This window comes from Equus przewalskii, chromosome 21 (assembly GCF_037783145.1).
Source record: "Equus przewalskii isolate Varuska chromosome 21, EquPr2, whole genome shotgun sequence".
NCBI lineage: Eukaryota > Metazoa > Chordata > Mammalia > Perissodactyla > Equidae > Equus > Equus przewalskii.
Genome location: NC_091851.1, coordinates 17196626 through 17216843, shown reverse-complemented (window position 1 = coordinate 17216843; position 20218 = coordinate 17196626). Strand labels below are relative to the sequence as shown.

General features: G+C 45.8%; 1 protein-coding gene and 1 long non-coding RNA gene across 2 annotated transcripts in view; one reads left to right on the top strand and one right to left on the bottom strand.

The window, feature by feature from the left end:
- Window positions 1–20218, top strand: part of LOC139078030 (uncharacterized) — a 30067-nt gene that overhangs the window by 3773 nt on the left and 6076 nt on the right. The window contains exons 4-5 of the long non-coding RNA XR_011530729.1: window positions 2559–2697; window positions 7381–9577. This is a non-coding gene — a long non-coding RNA (uncharacterized lncRNA). The remainder of the gene's footprint in view (window positions 1–2558; window positions 2698–7380; window positions 9578–20218) is intronic.
- The window catches only part of FERMT1 (FERM domain containing kindlin 1), a 40981-nt gene continuing 38454 nt past the window's right edge, over window positions 17692–20218 (bottom strand). The window contains exon 15 of the mRNA XM_008537992.2: window positions 17692–20024. Within this exon, the coding sequence (XP_008536214.1) occupies window positions 19851–20024 (174 nt within the window). The 3' untranslated portion in view covers window positions 17692–19850. The remainder of the gene's footprint in view (window positions 20025–20218) is intronic.

Below are 20218 nucleotides of genomic sequence, written 5' to 3'. Positions count from 1 at the left end.
CCCCATTACTGAGAGCCCCAGGTCTGCCTGAAGCCAAGGGGATGCTGACTGTGCTTTGTTTAGAGCACACATCACCTTTCTCCCCCAGAGTTCCAAGACTGGTCATGGCAGTCTGAGGGCCTTTGATCTCTACACAAACACCCCCCCCCCCCCCCCCCACTCCACCCAGGCCAGGGGTTAACCATTCCTAGTGTTGTGTACACAGACCCTGAGACCAGAACCTCATGGATCCTTCCTCCTGTCAGTCCTTATCTGAGCAGCCCTGAGGAACTCCAGGACCCCTCAGAACTAACATGTTGGGTTAATTAGATAATTGCAAGTCCCTGGGGATCTCATTTGAGGCCTCCTCTGCTCAAAGCCTCAAAAATATCCTTCCAGCCTAAGTGCCAGCCCAGGGCCTTGCTGCACAAAAGCGTCCCTTCATGGGCTCCAGGTAGGGGCAGAGGTCTCATCTGGGCAGCCCTGTCTGGGGCAGTGCAGTCACTACCCAGGGATCCTGAGGCCCAGGCCCCAGAGGTAGAAACACTGTACTGTGGACAACACGGGAAGCTAAGGGGGAGGGAGAAGTCGGGGGAAAGGTAAGGAGGTGAGAGGACCAGCATGAGGGCCAGTGGGTGGCCTCAGGTTAGGCCCTTACCTCTGCCTTGGCTTGGTTCACCGGGCACAGATTGTGTATCAGCTCCTCTCAGAGTAAACCAGCCGGTACACCCTAGAGGCGATGGACCACCCGAGGCCAGCAGGGCTTTGGGGAGTTCAGGCAGGGCTGCCCAGATGAGAGGGAACCACATCCACTTTTGAACAGAGGCCCTGGGGAGGAAGGAAGTTGGCCCCCATGGAAGTCTATAGAAGAGGACCCTAGGGAGCCATATTGGGGTGCTCATCTGTACACCAGTGGGGCAAGAAGTCTGGAGAGGCCCTGGCTGAGGAGCCCCCCTGAGGCCATCTCCCTGCACTTTCCCAGAGCCTCAGGCCCTCTGAGTCAACTGCTTGTCCCTGCTGCTTGCTGCCTAGCTCATCAGTGGAGGCCAGAGCCTGGCCTGGGCAGGCTGCCCCGAGGTCTGAGCTCCGCCCTCTGCTCTGTTGCTCTGGTCATACTGAACCCAAGCAGACACACCCTTGGCGGGCTGCCCAGTGGGGCTTTTGAGCTGGGGAGTCTGGTGGCAGCCCCTACATGGCAGAGTTTGCTGACTGGTCTCCCCTAGATGGCAGGTTTGCGTTGCCCCAGTGGGTGCAAACTGCTTGTCCCCTGCTTTTTTTTTTTTTTTAAGGGAGTTTAATCTTTTTTATTTGTCTGAATTGATTTTTTTTATTGAGTTATTGATAGGTTACAATCTTGTGAAATTTCAATTTTACATTAATGTTTGTCAGTCATGTTGTAGGTGCACCACTTCACCCTTTGTGCCCACCCCCTACCCCACCTTTCCCCTGGTATCCACTAAACTGTTCTTAGTCCCCTGCTTTTTTAAGGTGAGCAATTATAATCAGCGTCTAATGCCGTATTCATTATCACATTGAATGCTCACCAGGTACTATTATTCCCATGCTGTAGATAAGGAAACTGTGGCTCACAGAGGCTGACTAGGGCCTGGAGCACACAGCTAGTTTTAGTCTATCTGGCTTAACCACTGCATCAAATTGCCTTCCATGAGCCTCAGCATTTGACACTGTAATATTCCCTGTAAGCCAAGAGAACCTTTTCTAAATGTTTAGACAGACCCAAATCGTGTGAGAAGCCTGGGAAATTTCCTTTCGTAGTTGAGCAGCTCATTCTCCAAAGAAACAGAGCCGACTTCTTAGGCCCCTGTGGGCCCAGGACTGAGGCAGACACCTGGGCAGGGCCACCAGGCACCTCTCAAATGGCCCTGGCCATCTTCTCCAGCCCCTTCTCCTCTTCCAGCACCTCTGGGAGATCAAGAAAAGATGACTAAAGTATTTGTTCCCTCCAGACAAGGATGCTAAGGTCCCACAGCAAAGTCCTGGAGCCAACAAGTATGTGTCCTTCAAATGGCACAGCATGCCAAATGCCGTGCCGTGTCCTGCCCTCCATCACTTTATCCAGCAGGCTCCCCCTGCCTGGGTGCTCTCCCCTTGACTACTTTCTCTTTTTTTCAGCTCACTCTTCCCTACCTACTGTAGGTTCCCTCAAAAATGTCCCCTGAAATAAGGACTTGGACACAGGTAGTTTATTTGGGAGGTGATCTCAAGCAACACAGAGAGGGAGTAAGGAAGTGAGGCAGAAAAGGGAAGGCTCTGCAGGGATGTTCATGAGCAGGTCACTCAATCCTGCTGAGACCCTCTGAGAGACCGTGCAGAGCGTGCCTCAGGATCGCTTCATCAGGTGGCGAGGAAGTGGGGGTATTGACCCACCACCTACTGCTTCTTGTTGGCTCAAGGGTTTTCCCTGTGGCTTTAACTCCCTGGAATGTCTGGCTTGCCCTGAGCACAGATTGAGCAACTCCAGGGAGAGCTAAGGGGATGTGGGTGGGCACTGACAGCATCTGCTATAGCACCCTTCAAGATTTCACCCAAGTGGGTCCTCCCTTGGTGTTCTCTTTCAGAATTGATGTGACTTCTCCCTACCTCATGACTAGGCTTCCTGAGAACTGGGCCACGTAGTTCTTCTTGGTAGCCCAGGTGCCCAGCATGGAGTCTGAGACTCAGGAGAAATGTTCACCAAATGAATGGGAAGAGTATGTGGTGAGTCACGATGTCCTTCATAGTGCCTGGGAGTGGATGGGGCAGGACTCACTCAAAACAGTAAACGTTAAATTTAAGTGCCTGAGATTTGCAGTCTAGGTCTGCCAACATGCCAGCCTTGAGAAGAGCTCAGGTGAGGGTTGAGATAGGGCATGGTGGGTGGAGGTGAGGGTGGAAGGAAAGAATTGAGTCACAAAGAAGTTTCCAATCCAGATTCCCAACACAGTCCTGGATCCTTGGGGGAAAGGTCTCTTGGAGAAGATCACATTGTCGAGTGTTACTAAACTCATAGCCTATGGGAGGAAAAAAAGTCAGTAGTTATACACTTGGCCACACTTCCTTTTTGGATTTAGGTCAAAATCGGTGTCATGGATCCTTGGCCTTAGAAATAACTTTAGAACTTGTCTGGTTCCACACCTCCCTTTCCATTTTAGAGGGAGAAAACTGAGCCCCAGGGAGGGAAATTGGCTTGTCTGAGGTCACATAGGTGAGTCGCAACATTCCAGGGAGAAGGAAGGGCGATGTAATTCTTACTATTCTATTCTGGGCTCTGGGCTCATTTGCACAGTCGACCAGATTCCACTTGCCGTGACATTAGCAATGTGAGCCTTTTCCCACAGGTATGGCTAAGGAAACACACTTGGTGAGTGTCAACTCACTGAGAAGTTTCTAGGGGTTCTGACCACCTGCTCTCTCCATCCCATCCTCAGAACTCTTACAGGTTGCCCCAGAGACCCAGAGTTGTTGTTTTCCAAGAGGGTCATCCTGTCCAGCTCTGTTCACAGCTCCGGAAGCCTGGGGTGGGGTGAGGTGTGGGGGCGGGAGTGGGCATAGAGGACAGGTGACTGCTCAGCCCTGCCCTCCAGACACCAGCTGGCTCTGCTGCGTGTTCTTCCCCCGAATGCTGGAGTCGGAATGTACAAGCTTAAAGGCTGCATTCTTCTCTGACACCAGAGATAAGCTGGAGGGATGGGAGGGTGATTGCGGGGGAGACGGTACCAGCTTGTCAAGTCTCCGGGCAGCCAGCTCTCACAGAATGGTATGCAGAAAAGAGGCTTTCCAGTGCTGAGGACCAAGATATCTTAGTGGGCTCCACTGACGTGGTCGACCTGCCTATGAGGAAATGGTCTTGAGGAGGGAATAAAATAGCAATGGGTTGAGACTTGTGTTTATTTCCTATTGAGGCATCACTCAATAGCAGTAAGATTTCAGCATGAGGATTTGTAGAATGCTTAGAATTTTAAAAAATACTGTTTGAGGTCCTATTAAAATCTGTAATGGAAGAGAAAAAGATTCAAACTGCAATGAGAGGTCAGACTCTAATCTGTCGCTTTATTTTGCACGTAGGTATAGGAAGTGGGACAAGATAGTATATAGGCTGTTTTTATAAACTACATGCTGGAATTTACCACAGCCAGAGGCAGCACATGAAATAAAAAGGCCCGAAACCGGGACACAGGATACTGGGTTCCTGTCCTAACACTGCTGCTATTTTGTTGGGTACAATGTCTATGTTCTTAAGCTTCTGTATGTTTCATATTTTCCGTCTGTAAAGTCAATGAATTGGTTCAGGCTTAGCAATTCAGCACACATATCCTGAGAACATGCCAGCACGTGCCCCAGGTGCTCAGCATATAAAATGGGGACCTGGAGATGAACAAGGCCTGGACGCTGCCCTCAAGTAGTTCCCAGTCTGGAAAAGGGGAAAGGCAGACAACGATCACGAACAGTGTGAAGGCACTATCACGTCACCAAGGCCTGACCTGTGAGCTCTGGGAGCCCAGGGAATGTATCCAGCTTGTTCACCGCCCTGTATCCCAGTGTCGGGCAGTACCGGCATACGGTATGTGCTTACGAAATATTTGCTGAATGAATGAGTGCTCATTAACTGTAGCCTCCTTTTCTGTTTCTGATTAGTTGTATTTCCTTATTTGGGATCTTCCACAGAAAAGCAGTCAGGGTTTGCCTGTATATTTATTTAGGTTTTTAATATGTTAAAGAAACTCTTCCAAAAGCAAAAGTGTTGGAGTTGCATAAACAAGGCAATGCTTTGGAATCTCATAGAGCTTGAATGTTATTTAGTCCCCATTGCTACAGCAACTTGCGCACACAATGTGGATATTCAAAAAAATTTTGTTAGGTAAAGAAATGCATACTATCCAACAAGCATATGAGCATATGCTTAACATCATTGCTCACATGAAAATGCAGATTTAAACCACAAGGACATGCTACTAACCATCCACCAGAATGGCCAAAATTAGAAAGACTGACAGTACCAACTTTGGGAAGGATGTTGAGCATCTAGAACTCTCATACACTGTTGCCTGGGAATGTCCAGTGGTACAACTACCTTGGAAAACAGACAATATTGATGAATGCTAAGCATACATCTACCTAATGACTTAGCAATTGCACTCCTGGGTTTATACTCAAGAGAAATGAGTACATGTATCCACCAAAAGAATGTTTAATAGCAACTTTATTTATAAAAGCGCCAAACTGGAAACAACCCATAAATTATAAATAGGAAAATGGATACATAAGTCATGGTATAATTATACAATAGGCTACTACACAGCCACGGAAAAGAATGAACTATGACCCACTCAATAACACAGATGAATCTCACAGGTGTTATGTTGAACAACAGAAACTAAGCACAAGTGTACATACTGTATGGTTCCATTTCTATGAAGTTCAAGCACAGGCAAAACTAATCAGTGGTCAGAATACTGGTTACCTCTGAAGAGCATCCCAGGTAGAGGGCCCAGTATGTGCAAAGGAATGGAGGTATAACAAGGCATGGTGTGTTGAGGGAATGGGCAGCTCAGAATGGCAGGATAACAGGGGCCATAGAGGAAGAGTGTAAGGAGAAGAGATTGGAAATGTTATGTGGGTCATTTTGTGAAAGGCCCTGTGGTAGTCATTAGTGATATCTGCCACATATTTCAGGTTCTCTCCTTTCTGGCCACTTGGCAAGATTGTTCTTCCTGGTCCTTTGCAGTTGAGTAGGGCCATGTTTCTATGTTTTGTTCTGGCTGATGAGTTGTAACAGGAAGTGATGTGTGTCACTTCCAGACAATGCATTTAATTGCTAGTGTGAGACCCTCCACTGCTCTTTCTTCTCCTCTGGCAATTGACACTGTTTGGGATGGTGGCTACTCCATCATCCTGGGTCCCTAGGAAGACCAGAGCTCCCCTGAGGCTGAACACATGGATATACAGTGTGAGAAATAAATCTTGTGGTTTTAGGTTGCTTGTTACTGCAGCATAGCCTTATCTATTTGTATTGATACAGGTCTTGATTATGGTGTGAAGTTCATTTGTTCATTCACTCATTCACACATTCATTTATTCATTCAACACATTGAAAGTCTGCTTTGTATTGCTTCTGTGCTAAATGTTGGAGCAGATACAGTCCCTCCTCTCAAAGAGCTTTCATTCTGTTGAGGAATACAGACAATAAGCAGATAAATGAATATAATTAGAGATTGCATTAAGAGTTTTAAAGGAAATAAACAGGTTGATGTAACAGAAAGGAATTGGAGAGGAGAGTGGACGTGGTCATGGAGAAGGGTTGCTTTATTCGAACTGAGACCTGAGGATGAGATGGCGCTGTCATGCAAAGGGCCAAGGGAATCATGTTCCAGAGAACAGCATGTGCAATGATTTGGAGGAAGGCAAGAGCCTGCTGTGTTTGAGTCACAGAAAGCAGATCTTTGTGGCTGGAGGATACTGGATGAGGAGAGAGGTAGGCAGCGACGCTATCATGTGAGTAAGTTGTACATGCCCTGCTTTACGTGTTAAAAGGTCACTTTTGTTGCTATGTCAATTGTTGCTATGTCAAGCAAAGCTAGAGGGTTACATCAGGAGGGTGTTGAAAGTGTCCAAGGGGGAGATGATGATGTTGGCTTCAGAGTGATGACAATGTAAGTGGAGACAAGTATACACATTCGAAATATGTTTTGAAAATAGAATCCACAGGATTTGTTAATGGGTTGGAGGTATGGTAGGCTGAATAATGGCCCCCAAAGATATCCATGGCTTAATCCCTGAAACCTGTAAATGTTACTTTACATAGCAAAAGAAATTTTGCATATGTGATTAAGGTAAAGATCTTGAGATGGGGAGATTATCCTGGATTATCCTGACGGGCCCTGAATGTAATCACAAGTATCTTGTAAAATGGAGGCAGAGGGAGATTTCACTAGAGAGAAGAAGGCAGTGTGGAGACTCCTGGGTTAAAGACAGAGGAAGGGGCCACGGAATGCAAGGAATGCAGTTTTAGGAGCTGGAAAAGGCAAGGAAGTGGACTGTCCCCTAAACCCTCTGGAGGGAGTGTGGCCCTGCTGACACTTTGACTTTGGCTCAGTGAGACTGGTCTCAGAATCCTCACCTCAGGAACTCTAAGAGAATAAATGTGTATGTTATTGTTGTATTTTTATTGTGGTAAAACATCCATAACATAATATTTATCATTTTAACCATTTGTTAAGTGTACTATTCAGTGGCATTAAATACATTCACAATGTTGTGTAACAGTCACCACTATCTATGCCTAAAACATTGTCATCATCTGCAACACAAGCTCTGTACCCATTCAGTAATCACCCCCTCCTTACTCCCCCGACTCCTGGTAACTTCTCTTCTCCTTTCTGTCTCTGAATTTGTCTCTTCTAGGTGCTTCCTATCAGTGGAATCACACAAGATTTATCCTTCTGTGTCTGGCTTATTTCACGAAGCATAATGCTTTCAAGGTCCATCATGTTGTAGTACATTTCAAAATTTCCTTCCTGGGGCCGGCCTGGTGGCACAGCGGTTAAGTGCACACGTTCTACTTCGGCGGCCCAGGGTTCGCCAGCTGGGATCCTGGGTGCAGACATGGCACCACTTGGCACGCCATGCTGTGGTAGGCATCCCACATACAAAGTAGAGGAAGATGGGCATGGATGTTAGCTCAAGGCCAGTCTTCCTCAGTGAAAAGAGGAGGATTGGCAGCAGTTAGCTCAGGGCTAATCTTCCTCAAAAAGAAAAAAAAAGGAAAAGAAAATTTCATTCCTTTTTAGGGCTGAATAATAGTGTGTGTTGTCTTAAGCCACCAGTGTGTGGTAATTTGCTACAGTAGCGCGGGAAATAATGCATAAGAGATGAGGAAGAAAAAAGTATCAGGCATGATCCCTAGGCTTTTGGGCCAGAGGACTGGATGGATTGAGATGCCATTGACTAAGGTAGAGAAGTCAAGAGAACAACAGATTTGGGGCAGGAAAAATCACAGGCTCTCTTTTGGCCATATTAAGTTTGAGATGTCTGTTAGACCTCCAAAGGAGATGTTGAGGAGATAATTGGACATCCCTTTGGAATTCTGGGAAGAGGTCAGAGCTGAAGAGTTACATTTGGGGGGCATCACCATACAGATGATGCTTAAAGCCAATAGACTGGTTGAGGCCACCTAGGGAAAGTGTGTAGAGAGAGAAGAGAAGGAGACTGAGCCAAAATTAGAAGGTGGAGCAGAGGAGGAGGAATCAGCCTGGCCAGCTGAGAAGGAGTAGCCAGGAGATGGGAGAAAACTTGGGAAAGTTTGGCAGCTTGAAAGTTTAGACCTGTTTTTTATTGAGGAGGCCAAGCAAGTTTCGAGAGACTGAGTAAGGGAGGACATTTATGACCTGGACAAGAGCAGAGTTTAGTGGTGGGTAGGGACAGAAACCAGAGAGGAGCGAGTTAAGGACATGAAAAAGTATTCACCTTCTTAATTCTTTGGAGAAGTTTTGCTGTGAGAAGGAGCAGAAAAATGGGTACTGTAGAGTTTAAAACCTTTTTTTTTAAGGAAGATTAACCCTAAGCTAACATCTGCCACCAGTTCTCCTCTTTTTGCTGAGGCAGATTGACCATGAGCTAACGTCCATGCCCATCTTTCTCTGCTTTACATCTGGGACGCCTGCCACAGCGTGGGTTGGCAAGCGGTACCTAGGTCAGCACCTGGGACCCGAACCAGGAAACCTGGGGCTACCAAAGCAGAATGCGTGAACTTAACCACTACGCCACTGGGCTGGGCCCTCAAAACATTTTTAAGGTGGGAGTGTTGTTGTAGTTATCTATGGCTGTCTAATAAGAACCCAAAAACTTAGTGGCTTAAAGCAACAGTCATTATATTCTATTCCATGACTTTGTGGGTCAGAATTTTGTCAGAGCTCGGCTAGATGATTATTTTGCTCCACACAGCATTGACTGGGGTCATTGGTAGTATTCAGCTGTTGAATGGGCGGGTTTTGAGGGTTCAAGCTGGCTTCACTCATAGGTCTGGCATCTTGGTGGGGATGACTAGAAGTCTGGGCACTGCTGGGACTGTCAACTGGAGTGCCTAGTTGGGACCTCTCTAACATGGTGGCCTCAGGGTAATTGAAGTTCTAGTATGATAGCCTCAGGGCTCCAAGAAAGGGTGTCCCATGAACAGGACAGAAGCTGCTTGGCCTTTCATCACCTGCGTTTAAGAAGTCACATAGTCTCTGTTCTGCTATACTCCATTGGTCAATCCAGCCACAAGCCCACCCAGGTTTAAGGGTATGGGACAGAGACCCCACCTCTTGATGGGAACAGTCAAAGAATTTGCAGCCGTGTTTTAAAACCCCTATAGATAGAGAACATGTTTGCAAACTGGACGGGAATGCACCAGGAGATGTGAAAGATGCAGAAGAGAGAAGAGGAAACTGCAGGAATAAAGTCTTTCGGAGGTCACAAGGGGGACAGTACTCAGAAGGCTGGAGATTGGGCACTTTTCTCACTGGGGCAGAAAGGAAGAAAGACAACGTGAGGACAGATGCAGAGAGAAAAGAGGAGGCTGTTCCCATCTGATGAGGTCACTCTGCTCCACAGCGTACAGGTGAGCTCATCAGCTGAGGGCGGGTGTCGGGGAGGGTGGAGAGGAAACGAAGGTCCAAAATAGTAATTTCAGAGAGTTCAAACAGTAGGTAGTTTTTTAGAAGCAGATTTTAACAGTGATGGCTTTCTGTCATTACTGAAAATAATATAGGTTGTAAGTACATGACTGTTTATCCTCAATAATATGTTAACAAAATCACTTGATTACTGATTATTAATTATGCCAAGTATTTATGGAACCTATGAGAGATATTCCAAATTCTAGGAAGTTGCCAGCCAATTCTTGTTCATGATGCTCCTTTTAGACGGGAGGCATGGACTATTATTTCCATTTATTGCTGGAAGAACTAGGATTAATTTCGTAAGTCAGTCTGAGAAAGAACCTAAGATTAGAACTCTGAGATCATTCCTCTTTTTGGGAGTATTGAGAACATGGAAAATATCTGCTTGATTTACTTGACAGGGTATTTGGGTACCAACTCCTGAGAGTGATCAAAAAACATTATCTGGCAAGAGTTGGTCTTGAGCAATGTTTCTTATAGGTGATGTCCTTTTGCAAATGATGCTTCCTGTGTTGAAATATATCTGTAATTCTTGTTCTGGAATTGCTTTCAGAAGGAGTTTATGATTCATACACACACCCCCCCAATCACCAGGGTTACTTTTACGTATTAAATCATTCACCAAAATATTTCACAATGTCAATCTTATCACGATCTCAAAACTCACCTTATTTAGTCTCGGGTATTTCAAAAACTTGAATCCCCATGAAAGTAATGAAGATTCATCAACAGTAAGGATATCCCAAATAAGTGAATCAGGCTTTGCTGAGAATTTCCAAAGGGGAGTTCTCAGGATGCCTTGAGCAGCACCATTGCAAAGGTCCACACATACTTCACAGAATGACCTCATGTCAGGAGTGACTGAGATCTTAGAGTTACCCAAATCAAACTTATTGTCTATGCCCACTGACCTCCCCTCCGGCTGGTATCTTTTATATTTATTTACCAATTGGGTTTCTACTCACATAACTAGCCAAACTAGAAATTGTAAGTCAAGCTTGACCCTCTGCTCCATTACTGTACAAATTCACTTGTTTACTGTTCATAGTCAGTTAGGAATATATTTAGCTGCAAGTTACAGAAAACCCACCTAATAGTGGCTTAAACACATTTATTGATTTTTGAACATAACAAAAAGTCCAGAATTAGGCAGCTATTTGTGTCCCTTCAGCTGCTCCATAATAACACAGACTTCTTCTGTTTTTAGGCTCTACCATCTGTAGTGTATTCCCTTTATTCTCATGCTTATTACCTTTTGATTGCAAGATGGTTGCTGTACCTCCAGTCATCACATCCACATTCAAGGCAGGAAGAATAGGGAAGAGTGAAGCTGAAGCCAACTGCATCATCTTTTTATCAGGATAGAAAAAGCTTTCCCAGAAATCTCCCAGCATACTTTTCCTTAGGCCTCATTGGTCACAATGGGCCACATGACCATGCCTACCTGCAAAGAAAACTAGGAAGCTGGGGAAAGGATAATCATGATTGGTATAAACCAATAAATATCATCACTGGGGTTGGACACATTGACTCAGCCCAAAGCAAGTTCTGTTAGCAAGGAAGAAGGGAAAATGGTTTTGGCAGGTAAATAATAGTGTTGGCCACAATCTCAAAGTCTGCTGATTTTAGTTCTGAGACAGCTCTCAACTCTCCCTACCTCTCTTTCCACTGGCTCAGCTCCAGTCCTCGGTGTCTTTTAACTCAACTGTCACAGCAGCCTCTGATCTGACCCTCCAACTTCCCGTGTGGCCCCCCTCCATCCATCTTCCATCAGCTGCCAGACTTATGTTTCTAAAATGCAAGTCTGATCATGGCACCTCATGGATAAGAACATTCACTGGCTGTCTCCCTACTAATGGCCCCTCTGCCAAGCTTGACCTAATTCCTGTCCTTCTCCCCACTTGGCAAACTCTTACTCATCCTTCAAGGCCAAGTCTAAATGTCCTCTCCTCTGGGAAATCCTTCCTACTTTGCTCCTGATTTTAACAAAACTAATTACTCCTTGCTTTTTGTTCTCATTTGTCTCTTTAACATGTCAGGAATAATACCTGTTATACAGCGTTACAGAGTTATTTGCCCAGATGTCTGTCTCTTGCTAGATTATGAACTCTGTTCATTGTATTATCCTTAGAAGCTAGCATTAGTGCCTAGCACATAGCAGGTGCTTATGGCAGAGGAAGCTACTTGTTTCCTACTATCTATTCTCACCTTTATCAAAAAAAGAACCCTGCTTTTTGAGTTCATATTTACTCTGAATAAAGACCAAATATTTCAACCTCCCTTGTAGCTAATTGAGCCATGTGACATAATACCTGGAGCCAAAGCAGGTATTAGACCATGACATGACTATGTGAGTAGAAGCTGTGTGTGGCAGAGTGAAAGCTGAAAGGATGTGAGTCCCTGACCTGCCATATAAGGCTTTATCAGCCTAGGCGTGCCTTGGGAGTTGTAGGCGAAAGAGAGAAAAACATCTCTCTTGTTTGAGGCACTGCTATTTTGGATTTTCTGTCACTAGTAGCTAAACAATTCTAACTGATAGAAATATATACAAATTGTGTGTGTGTGTGTGCGCGTGTGTGTATGCATATATATAAGTGAATTGGTTGAATTACAATTGGCTGGACCCAAGCATAGCTTGACAACTGTTGGCCCATAGGCTGCATTAAGTTCTCAGATATATTGCTATACATTCACATATTTTTCAGCCATGTGAATGCTAGGCAGGGCATGCCTCACAAATCTATGTGGTCTCATATCTGCCCGACTGTGCCCATGCACGTTACATACCCCTGAATGCATTTGCACTGGTGGCCCCTTATCCTGGAGTGAACTGTACTTAGGTCATAAGCAATGGATTATTCAGCAGCGTCTTGCCAAGTGTTTGCGCATTTACTCTCCTGATGTCTACCTGATTCACAGAACCATTTATAAAGGGAGGAAAAGGTCAGAATAAGAACATTTCACTCAGCCTCTAAAACCAGAGCTCAGTCCCTGAGGAAAAGTCACCTCTCTCTGGTGGAATCGGCATTAATCATTTATATGAAATGGCAGGAGCTAGGCCAACCAGTCGTGGGGATGGGGGTGGACGGGGTTGTCTCAGGTCATAGTTTGGTGTTTGCTCTGTTGGGAAGAAGACAGAACCCTTCCCTCCCGTCCTAAACCCCACCTCTGACCGAGATTTGCAATAAAATGTATCGGACAAGTGGCCCAGCAAGTCCACAAGACCAGTTGAGATCTGAAGATTTTTTAGTAGAAATTTTCACTATTTTGCTATTTGAAATCTACTATAAAGTAATTGGAGGAAAAGAGTGTCTATGGTGTTTTGGTAGTCCTTACCCAAATATGTTCTGGGAAAAATCATCCCGGGGGTATTATCACAAATAACGACAATCTAGGGCTCTTTGCTCAAGAAGTCTTGCCATTCACCGGGGAATATCAAGCGTACTGCTAAAGAACACAGCTCAAGTCAGAAGGCCTGAGTTCAAATCCTCGCTTCCCATCTTCTGGCTAAATGACCTTGACAAGTTGCTTGACCTCTCTGTACATAGTTCCAGTGTGTGCTTGAGCTGGCTTGTCCCTTCCCAATTCTGTGTTCAGTGATGTCATGTTGGCTGCAGTTGGAGCCTTTATACCAGGGAAATTGGTAAATCATGGCTCCTTCCCACCCACAGGTTTATTAAGCATTCATCAGCACACAATAGCACATTTCCTAATGTGTACAATGGGCTGATAATACTTGCCTCACCCAGAGGATGAACTGAGAGAATCCATGGGAAGCACAAGTGATAGCCCTTAGTACATGTTAGCATTCTAATTCTTTTAGCCACACACTATTAGCTGTGTTATTGTTGAGACTACTCTTTGGGGAGGTGGAAGCCTGATTTCACTGGCTCCAACATCGGTTGGCATAGCCTTTTACCCTCTTAGTATCCCTTTTGCCCCTGGGGCTATGTGACTGCCATGGCAGCCTGTCAACCCACCCTGAAATTCGAGTTATGTGACTATATGGCCTGACATTGATAATGGGGTCGTATTGGCAGAGTGACGCCAGAATTTCAGAAGAAAAGCACAGGCTTGGTACCAAGGCCCCGGATTACTACATCAGAGTCGGGCAGGTACCTTGACCTGATTGTGGGGGAAATGGACCATAATCAGAGAATGCTCGAGTACAAAGGGCTACAGGAAATCACCCACTTCAAAACCCTCCTTTTACAGATGAGGGGACAGACACTGTCAGCCTGAGGCTTGATTTCCCTCTACTATTGTTTTCCAGTTTCCTTTTTCACCAGGCCAAGGCTCTTAGGTTTTGGTTATGATGAAAACATGATCAAATTCAGAAACTGTAAGAGAATTTATTGGATGGGATCAGAAAAGCAAGCAAGAAAATATCTTAAAATGGGAATGTAAATTGGTGCAGCCAGTAGAGAAAATAGTATGGAGGTTCCTCAAAAATGAAAATTAGGGGCCGGCCTGGTGGTGCAGCAGGTAAGTGCGCACGTTCCGCTTTGGCGGCCCGGGGTTTGCCAGTTCGGATCCTGGGTGCAGACATGGCACCGGTTGGCACACCATGCTGTGGTAGGCGTCCCACATATAAAGTAGAGGAAGATGGGCACAGATGTTGGCTCAGGGCCAGTCTTCCTCAGCGAAAAGAGGAGGATTGGCAGCAGTTAGCTCAGGGCTAATCTTCCTCAAAAAGAAAAAAAATTTAAATTAGAGCTACCGTATGATCCAGTGATTCCACTTCTGGGTATATATCTGAAAGAATTGGAATCACTAACTTGAAAAGATATATGCACCCCCATGTTCATTGCAGCATTATTTACAATAGCCAAGACCTGGAAACAACCTAAGTGTCCATTAATGGATGAATGGCTAAAGAAAATGTAGTATTTGTATACACACACACACACACACACACACTCACACACACAATGGAATATTATTCAGCCATAAAAAAGAAGAAAATGCTGCCATTTGCGACAACATGTATGGGCCTCGAGGGCATTATGTTAAGTGAAATAAGTCAGACAAAGACAAATACTGTAAGATGTCACCTACATGTGGAACCTTAAAAAACCAAACTCGTAGAAACCGAGAATAGATTGATGGTTGCCAGAGGTGGTGGGTAGTGGGGAAAAAAAAGGAAAGAAAATGTCTTAAAAGATGAAGCATCACATTTCACATTAGAAGTTTTCAGCTGCTTTAGGGCGGAACCACGCTTTGAACAGCAAGGCCTCGAGTTGCAGTCTATGTGGGCTTAATACTCAATATCCGACCCTCAATAGCAATGAGCGTGCTTTCCATTTTGAAGCTGGGTGTGTGGGCTTTGTAACTTCTAGAAAAGAAACACTGGTTCTGCTATAATTTTTTAGATAACACTGGGTCATGTGGGCTGGCCTGACTGCCAATATTGGTTCTTTGGGAACAGTTTAAGAAGTAAATTGGTAGCTCAGAGATCCAGGGTGTCTTTGTAAGCACCATATCAGACCTCCGTCCCAAACCCTCCTCGGTTCCTGGAAGGCCCCACTATTACAGCACTGGCTCCCCAACCTTCCATAATTTGCCTGCAAGAGTGTCCTTGCTCTCTAATAGACATAGTGGGCACAAGTGGGGATTTCCTTTATCAGCCGGGTACTGGGCAAACCAGCCACTGTGTCACCAACACTTGTGCCTTTGTGTTGAGCCCTGGCCCGGGGCCCTGTCACAATCCCCTCGTCTTGTCTCAAAGCTATATATATGTAAATTTTTTCCTTCTGGAACCTCATTTGCCTTCCATCATGGGCCCTGTTTGGGGCTGCCAAGGCCTCTGACAACACATCTCTTGAATCAGAGGGGACAGGCTTGGGGCTTGGGACCCTCCTCTCCCCCAAGGCTCTGGGCTCCTCTTACAAAAGGCTCTGCCTTCTCCCCAGGGCACATTCTTGCATCCCAGGGATCTCAGAGAGCAGCCAAAGGCTTCCCCTCCCAACCTCCACTGGCCCAAGAAGACAAACAGCATCCAAAGTTCCCAGGGAGCATTTGCCAGTTGGGGCTCTCCTGAGGAGCAGTGACTGCAGGATTTTCCCTCTGTAAAAGTTAGGAAACTGAAGCACGCAGGGGAATTACAGTTCTTCAAGGTCACACAGTGAGGCAGAGAAAGGAAGCAAATCCATTTAGTTGAAAGAATCTTTTCCAGTTGTTAGTGATTCTAAAGAGAAATCTCTTCTCACTTTATGTGTTTTTTACATGGGCTCTTCTCAGGTAACCGAGTCTTGACACAACATGGGATGTGTGGGCAAATGTGGGCAGACTCCCAGAGGCTTTTTCTAAATCATCTAACCTGTTGTTTTTCAGTGTCTTTCATGACACTCTGGGCTCAAGGGTGGCTTAAGTTACTAGAATCTCACCTTTCATTTAGCAAGCGTTCTGCTTTAAAGAAGTCGAGAACTTGGCATCCCAAGGACAGCGGGAGTTCAGGGCCAGCACAGGCATTTGTGAGGACAGAGAACCAGAACAGGCTGACTTTTTTCTCTTTTGCTAGCACTCGGTATTTCCACACCGCTTCAGTGACGTACAAGGTGTTGAGAAAGGGGATGGGGAAACTTGAACACAAGAAACGGCTAAGTGCTGACCTTCAGCTTTTCTATCCACCATTTCTAGGACTCAATGGCTCTTTGAAGGGGGCATGAAAGGGAAAAAGGGGTGAAATACAAGAAAAAGACGCTCCCTCCACCCCTCAGCCTCGAAAGATTCTAGGGTGACAGCCAGGGGGACGGGGAGGAGGCAGGAGAATCACGTGTCTGTGGGAAAATAATGAAAACAAATAGAGATGCTGGATGTACTGAAGCAAAAAAGAAATCTTTACTTGTAAGTGAATTTTTTAAACATTTTTTTTTTTAGCGATTTCAGAAACTATTGCAAGATGTCTTGGCTTCTAGTGCCTACAACTCAAAGATAAGTTTTCAAATGAAAGCCTCATTTGGCTACTTTTTTGACCTTGAGACTGAAAATGAAACTTTTCCAGAATTAAAAATAAAACACTCATTAGACAACTCGTTTCTCGGGCTCTCAGACGTTTTTGACCCACCCCACCTCCCCCAGCTAATTCTGGGGCCGCCAATCCCCTACCTCACCTCACCTTCTCCTACAAGTGTGAGTGACATGGGGACACTGAGCTCAGGGGACGTCTGCACTGGGGCCAGAGGTGAGGGCAGGCCTTTCAAGGCTGAGCAGGGCTGGAAAAGAAAAGGTTTGCTGGGTTTAGTTTAGTGATCTCCGGAGGTAAGACTAACTTGGCTTTGAATCCGGGTTCCACGGCTTACTGGTGGTGTGACCTTGGGCAAATTACTTCACCTTCTGAGCCTGTTTTCGCCTTTGTGAGATGAGAAAGCAAGCCATTCCTGCCCCCTATAGGTTGCTGTGAGAATTGCATGAAGGGATACCTGTAAACTGGAGGCGTTAAGGACCTTTTGGGAAAAGAACCAGAGTAAAGAAATATCCAGACGTGCCCTTGACATTCAGCCATCAAACTGGAGGCCCTCTGCTGCTCCTCTGCCTCTGGATAGTTCTTTACTCTGGTGCTTTTCCCAAAAGGTAGAAACCAACAGTGAAGTGAGGTTTCTAAGCTGATTTCTGATGTTTCTGAGGCCCGACGTGATCAGCCACTTTGCGCACCAGTGGGGAGAATGAGCTGGAATCTGGGAATCTTGAGAAGCACATGTTAACCCTGAAAGTTGCACTTCTTTTTCACAATGAAAAAAATCTTTGGGGCTGGCCTGGCGGCATAGCAGTTAAGTTTGCACCCTCCACTTTGGCGGCCCAGGGTTCATGGGTTCAGATCCTGGGCACGGACCTACGCACCACTGATCAAGCCATGCTGTGGCGGGTGTCCCACATATAGAGGAAGATGGGCACGGATGTTAGCTCAGGGCCAGTCTTCCTCAGCAAAAAGAGGAGGACTGGCAGCGGATGTCAGCTCAGGTCTAATCTTCCTCAAAAAAAAAAAAGAAAGAAAATATGCACCTTCTTAGACTTCTTAGACACAGCAACTGGAGAAGACACAAGTAGACAGTACTTAAATGCATATAAACCTTTTAATTAAAAAAGTCATATAAAATTACAAACACAGATTTACAATCTAGTGTAATAAGAAAGCAAACGAGGCTGAAAGGCACATATTAATTTAAAATTCCATCACAGGAAGTAGAAGACTTTTTGTATGCAATGTAAAAAAAAAAGTCCTTAAGTTGCTCTTTGGAATAGCAGCATTTCAGGTCTTCTTGTCCCACTTTACTCCTTTGGGATGCAGCTGTGTAGTCATGGGAGAAATGTTCCCCTGAAAGTTTGGTTAAAACGAGTTGACTCCTTTGAGTGTTTTCACGGAAATGTCAGACAGCCCTGAAAAGCTGAGGCAGAGGGTGAACTGAAGGTCTAGCTTTGGTCAACCATGCAGAGCTGCACGGGGCAGCAGGCAGGGAAAATGTGACATCAAGGAGCGTTATTTTAATGTAGGACCTAAGGTAATCTTAAAGACCTGACTAGGTTCTAAAATAATAGAGCCCAGGACTATGGCAGAATGACCAACACCAAGTTTAACATGGTACGCTCTGCCCTAGTTTCTATACAACACATTTCAAATTAAGCTCTTTATGACATAGACTAGATTTTCTGAGTGCCTAAGCGACCTCCGAGCTTTAAGCTAGGCCTCGGAAGTTCAGCTAGTGCCTGGGGAGTCTTCATCAACATTCACCTCTAAGGAGAGGCTGAAAGAGGAATTTCCAGCGACAACTTCTGGCTCAGGGTCCGGGGCTCCCTAGCCAAGGCTGTCTCCATGTGGCTCCCGGAATTGTGGAGATCTCTCTTCTCAGATGGCTTTGTTGGAAAATAAAGCAACAGCTAATGTTTTTGGGCATCTGGCCTCTGGCCAGGCCCCCTGAGGTTTTCATCCTTAAAGAACTTCAAAATGGAAATGGAGCCCCTTGTGTGACAGAAGAGCATTTATAAAACATAATAAAATGCTTTGAGATTTCCCTCTACCCCTGCTATTGCTTTTTACCTTTTCAAAACTGCTCCTCTGATGCTGATAAACCAAAACAGAAAACAATGGAGGCAGCTGCCAATTGGCCCACACTCATGTCTCAAAGCAGAGGGGAAAAAAAGTCTATTATGGGCTTTTGATTTACAAAATCGAAAGGCTTTTGCCCTAAAGGAGTTATATAAACAGACACCAAATCCAAAACACTGACGAATGATAAGGGCAAGGCTTCCCCAGCCCCTGACCGGCCAAAGGCCCCATAGACAGGAGCCAGTGGGGAAGCCATAGGACTTTGAACATGGTGGTTTTTGAGAATGGGTCTGCCCTCCTCTCCCTGACCAGCTGGGATGGAGACCTCACTGGAAGCCTCAATACTGGCTTCCTGAGCCCAAAGCCAGAGTAGAAGCAGTGGAGACATGGAAGTGAGTTGAGGAATGGGTTTCCCTGTACCCCTGTGTCACCCATGTCATCAAGAAGGACTTAAATGTGGCTGAGAGATCCCCAGGAATGGAATAAGACTTGGAGGTGGCAGCAGTAACCTGAGGGGACCAATGTCTAAGATCACATTGGTCAATGGTCACCTCAGTAGATGTCATTGTGGACTAATGACATTAAGGGCCAATGCTCTGACCCCTTGCCACCAACTGGTACCACCCCTAGACCGTGACCTCCAGGGAAAAAAGTGTATGTGTGGACTCCCTCTGCCATTTTCACAAGATAAGAACTAAAAGCAGTTCTGTTAAGGAAAGACACATTTCTTTTCATACCTGAGTTTGTGGCCTAAGATGTGTCCTTGCTACATGTGCCTTTAATCTTTCAGTCTTCCCCGCTGACTTAGCTACAAAGCAGAAAAGCACATGGACAACTTCTAGCCATACCCTGCGCAGGTTCTATAAGAACTGGAGCTACGTGCTGGGCCTGAGAGCAATCTGAGAGCCCTGTGCTCTCTCCCACCCAGCCACTTTACAGAGAAGGCAATGGAGGCCCCTTCCACGGCTGATCGCACAGAGCAAAGTAAGGAAAGGGATGTGTTAGGCAGTGTTTGAAATGAGGCGAGGATCGGGGTGACCGGTGGTGAATACACATTGTGTGTCAGTCTGGAATCTACACACTGTGCAAGCCGTGGACCCCGTGGACCAAGCAGGGAGGACCACCTCTGCCTCGCCCTTCGTGTGCAGGCCCAGCAGGCCTGCTTTGCTTCATTCCTGACCGCCAGTCAACTTGTGGAACAGGTCCTCATCGAGCGTTTCATTCTGGTCCTTGGAACGGGTGGACAAGAAAATGTAGCCACCGATGTACTCGTGCACGATCTTGCAATCCGCACTCAGGCAGGTGAACGCAATGGAGACGTTCTGGTCAAACTCGATGGCCACCTGGGAGAGGAAGGCACAAGTAAGCTTAAACTCTGACAAGGAAAGATGAGAAAGAAGTTGCTTTGCTGGCGATGGCCCCAGAGCTGAGGACTGTTGAGGTGGCTTACAGATGGATTTCCCAAAAAAATCCACAAAAAACCACCACTTCCATGAAACACTTACAGAAAACATCTTTGCTCTCTTTGCGCCCTCTT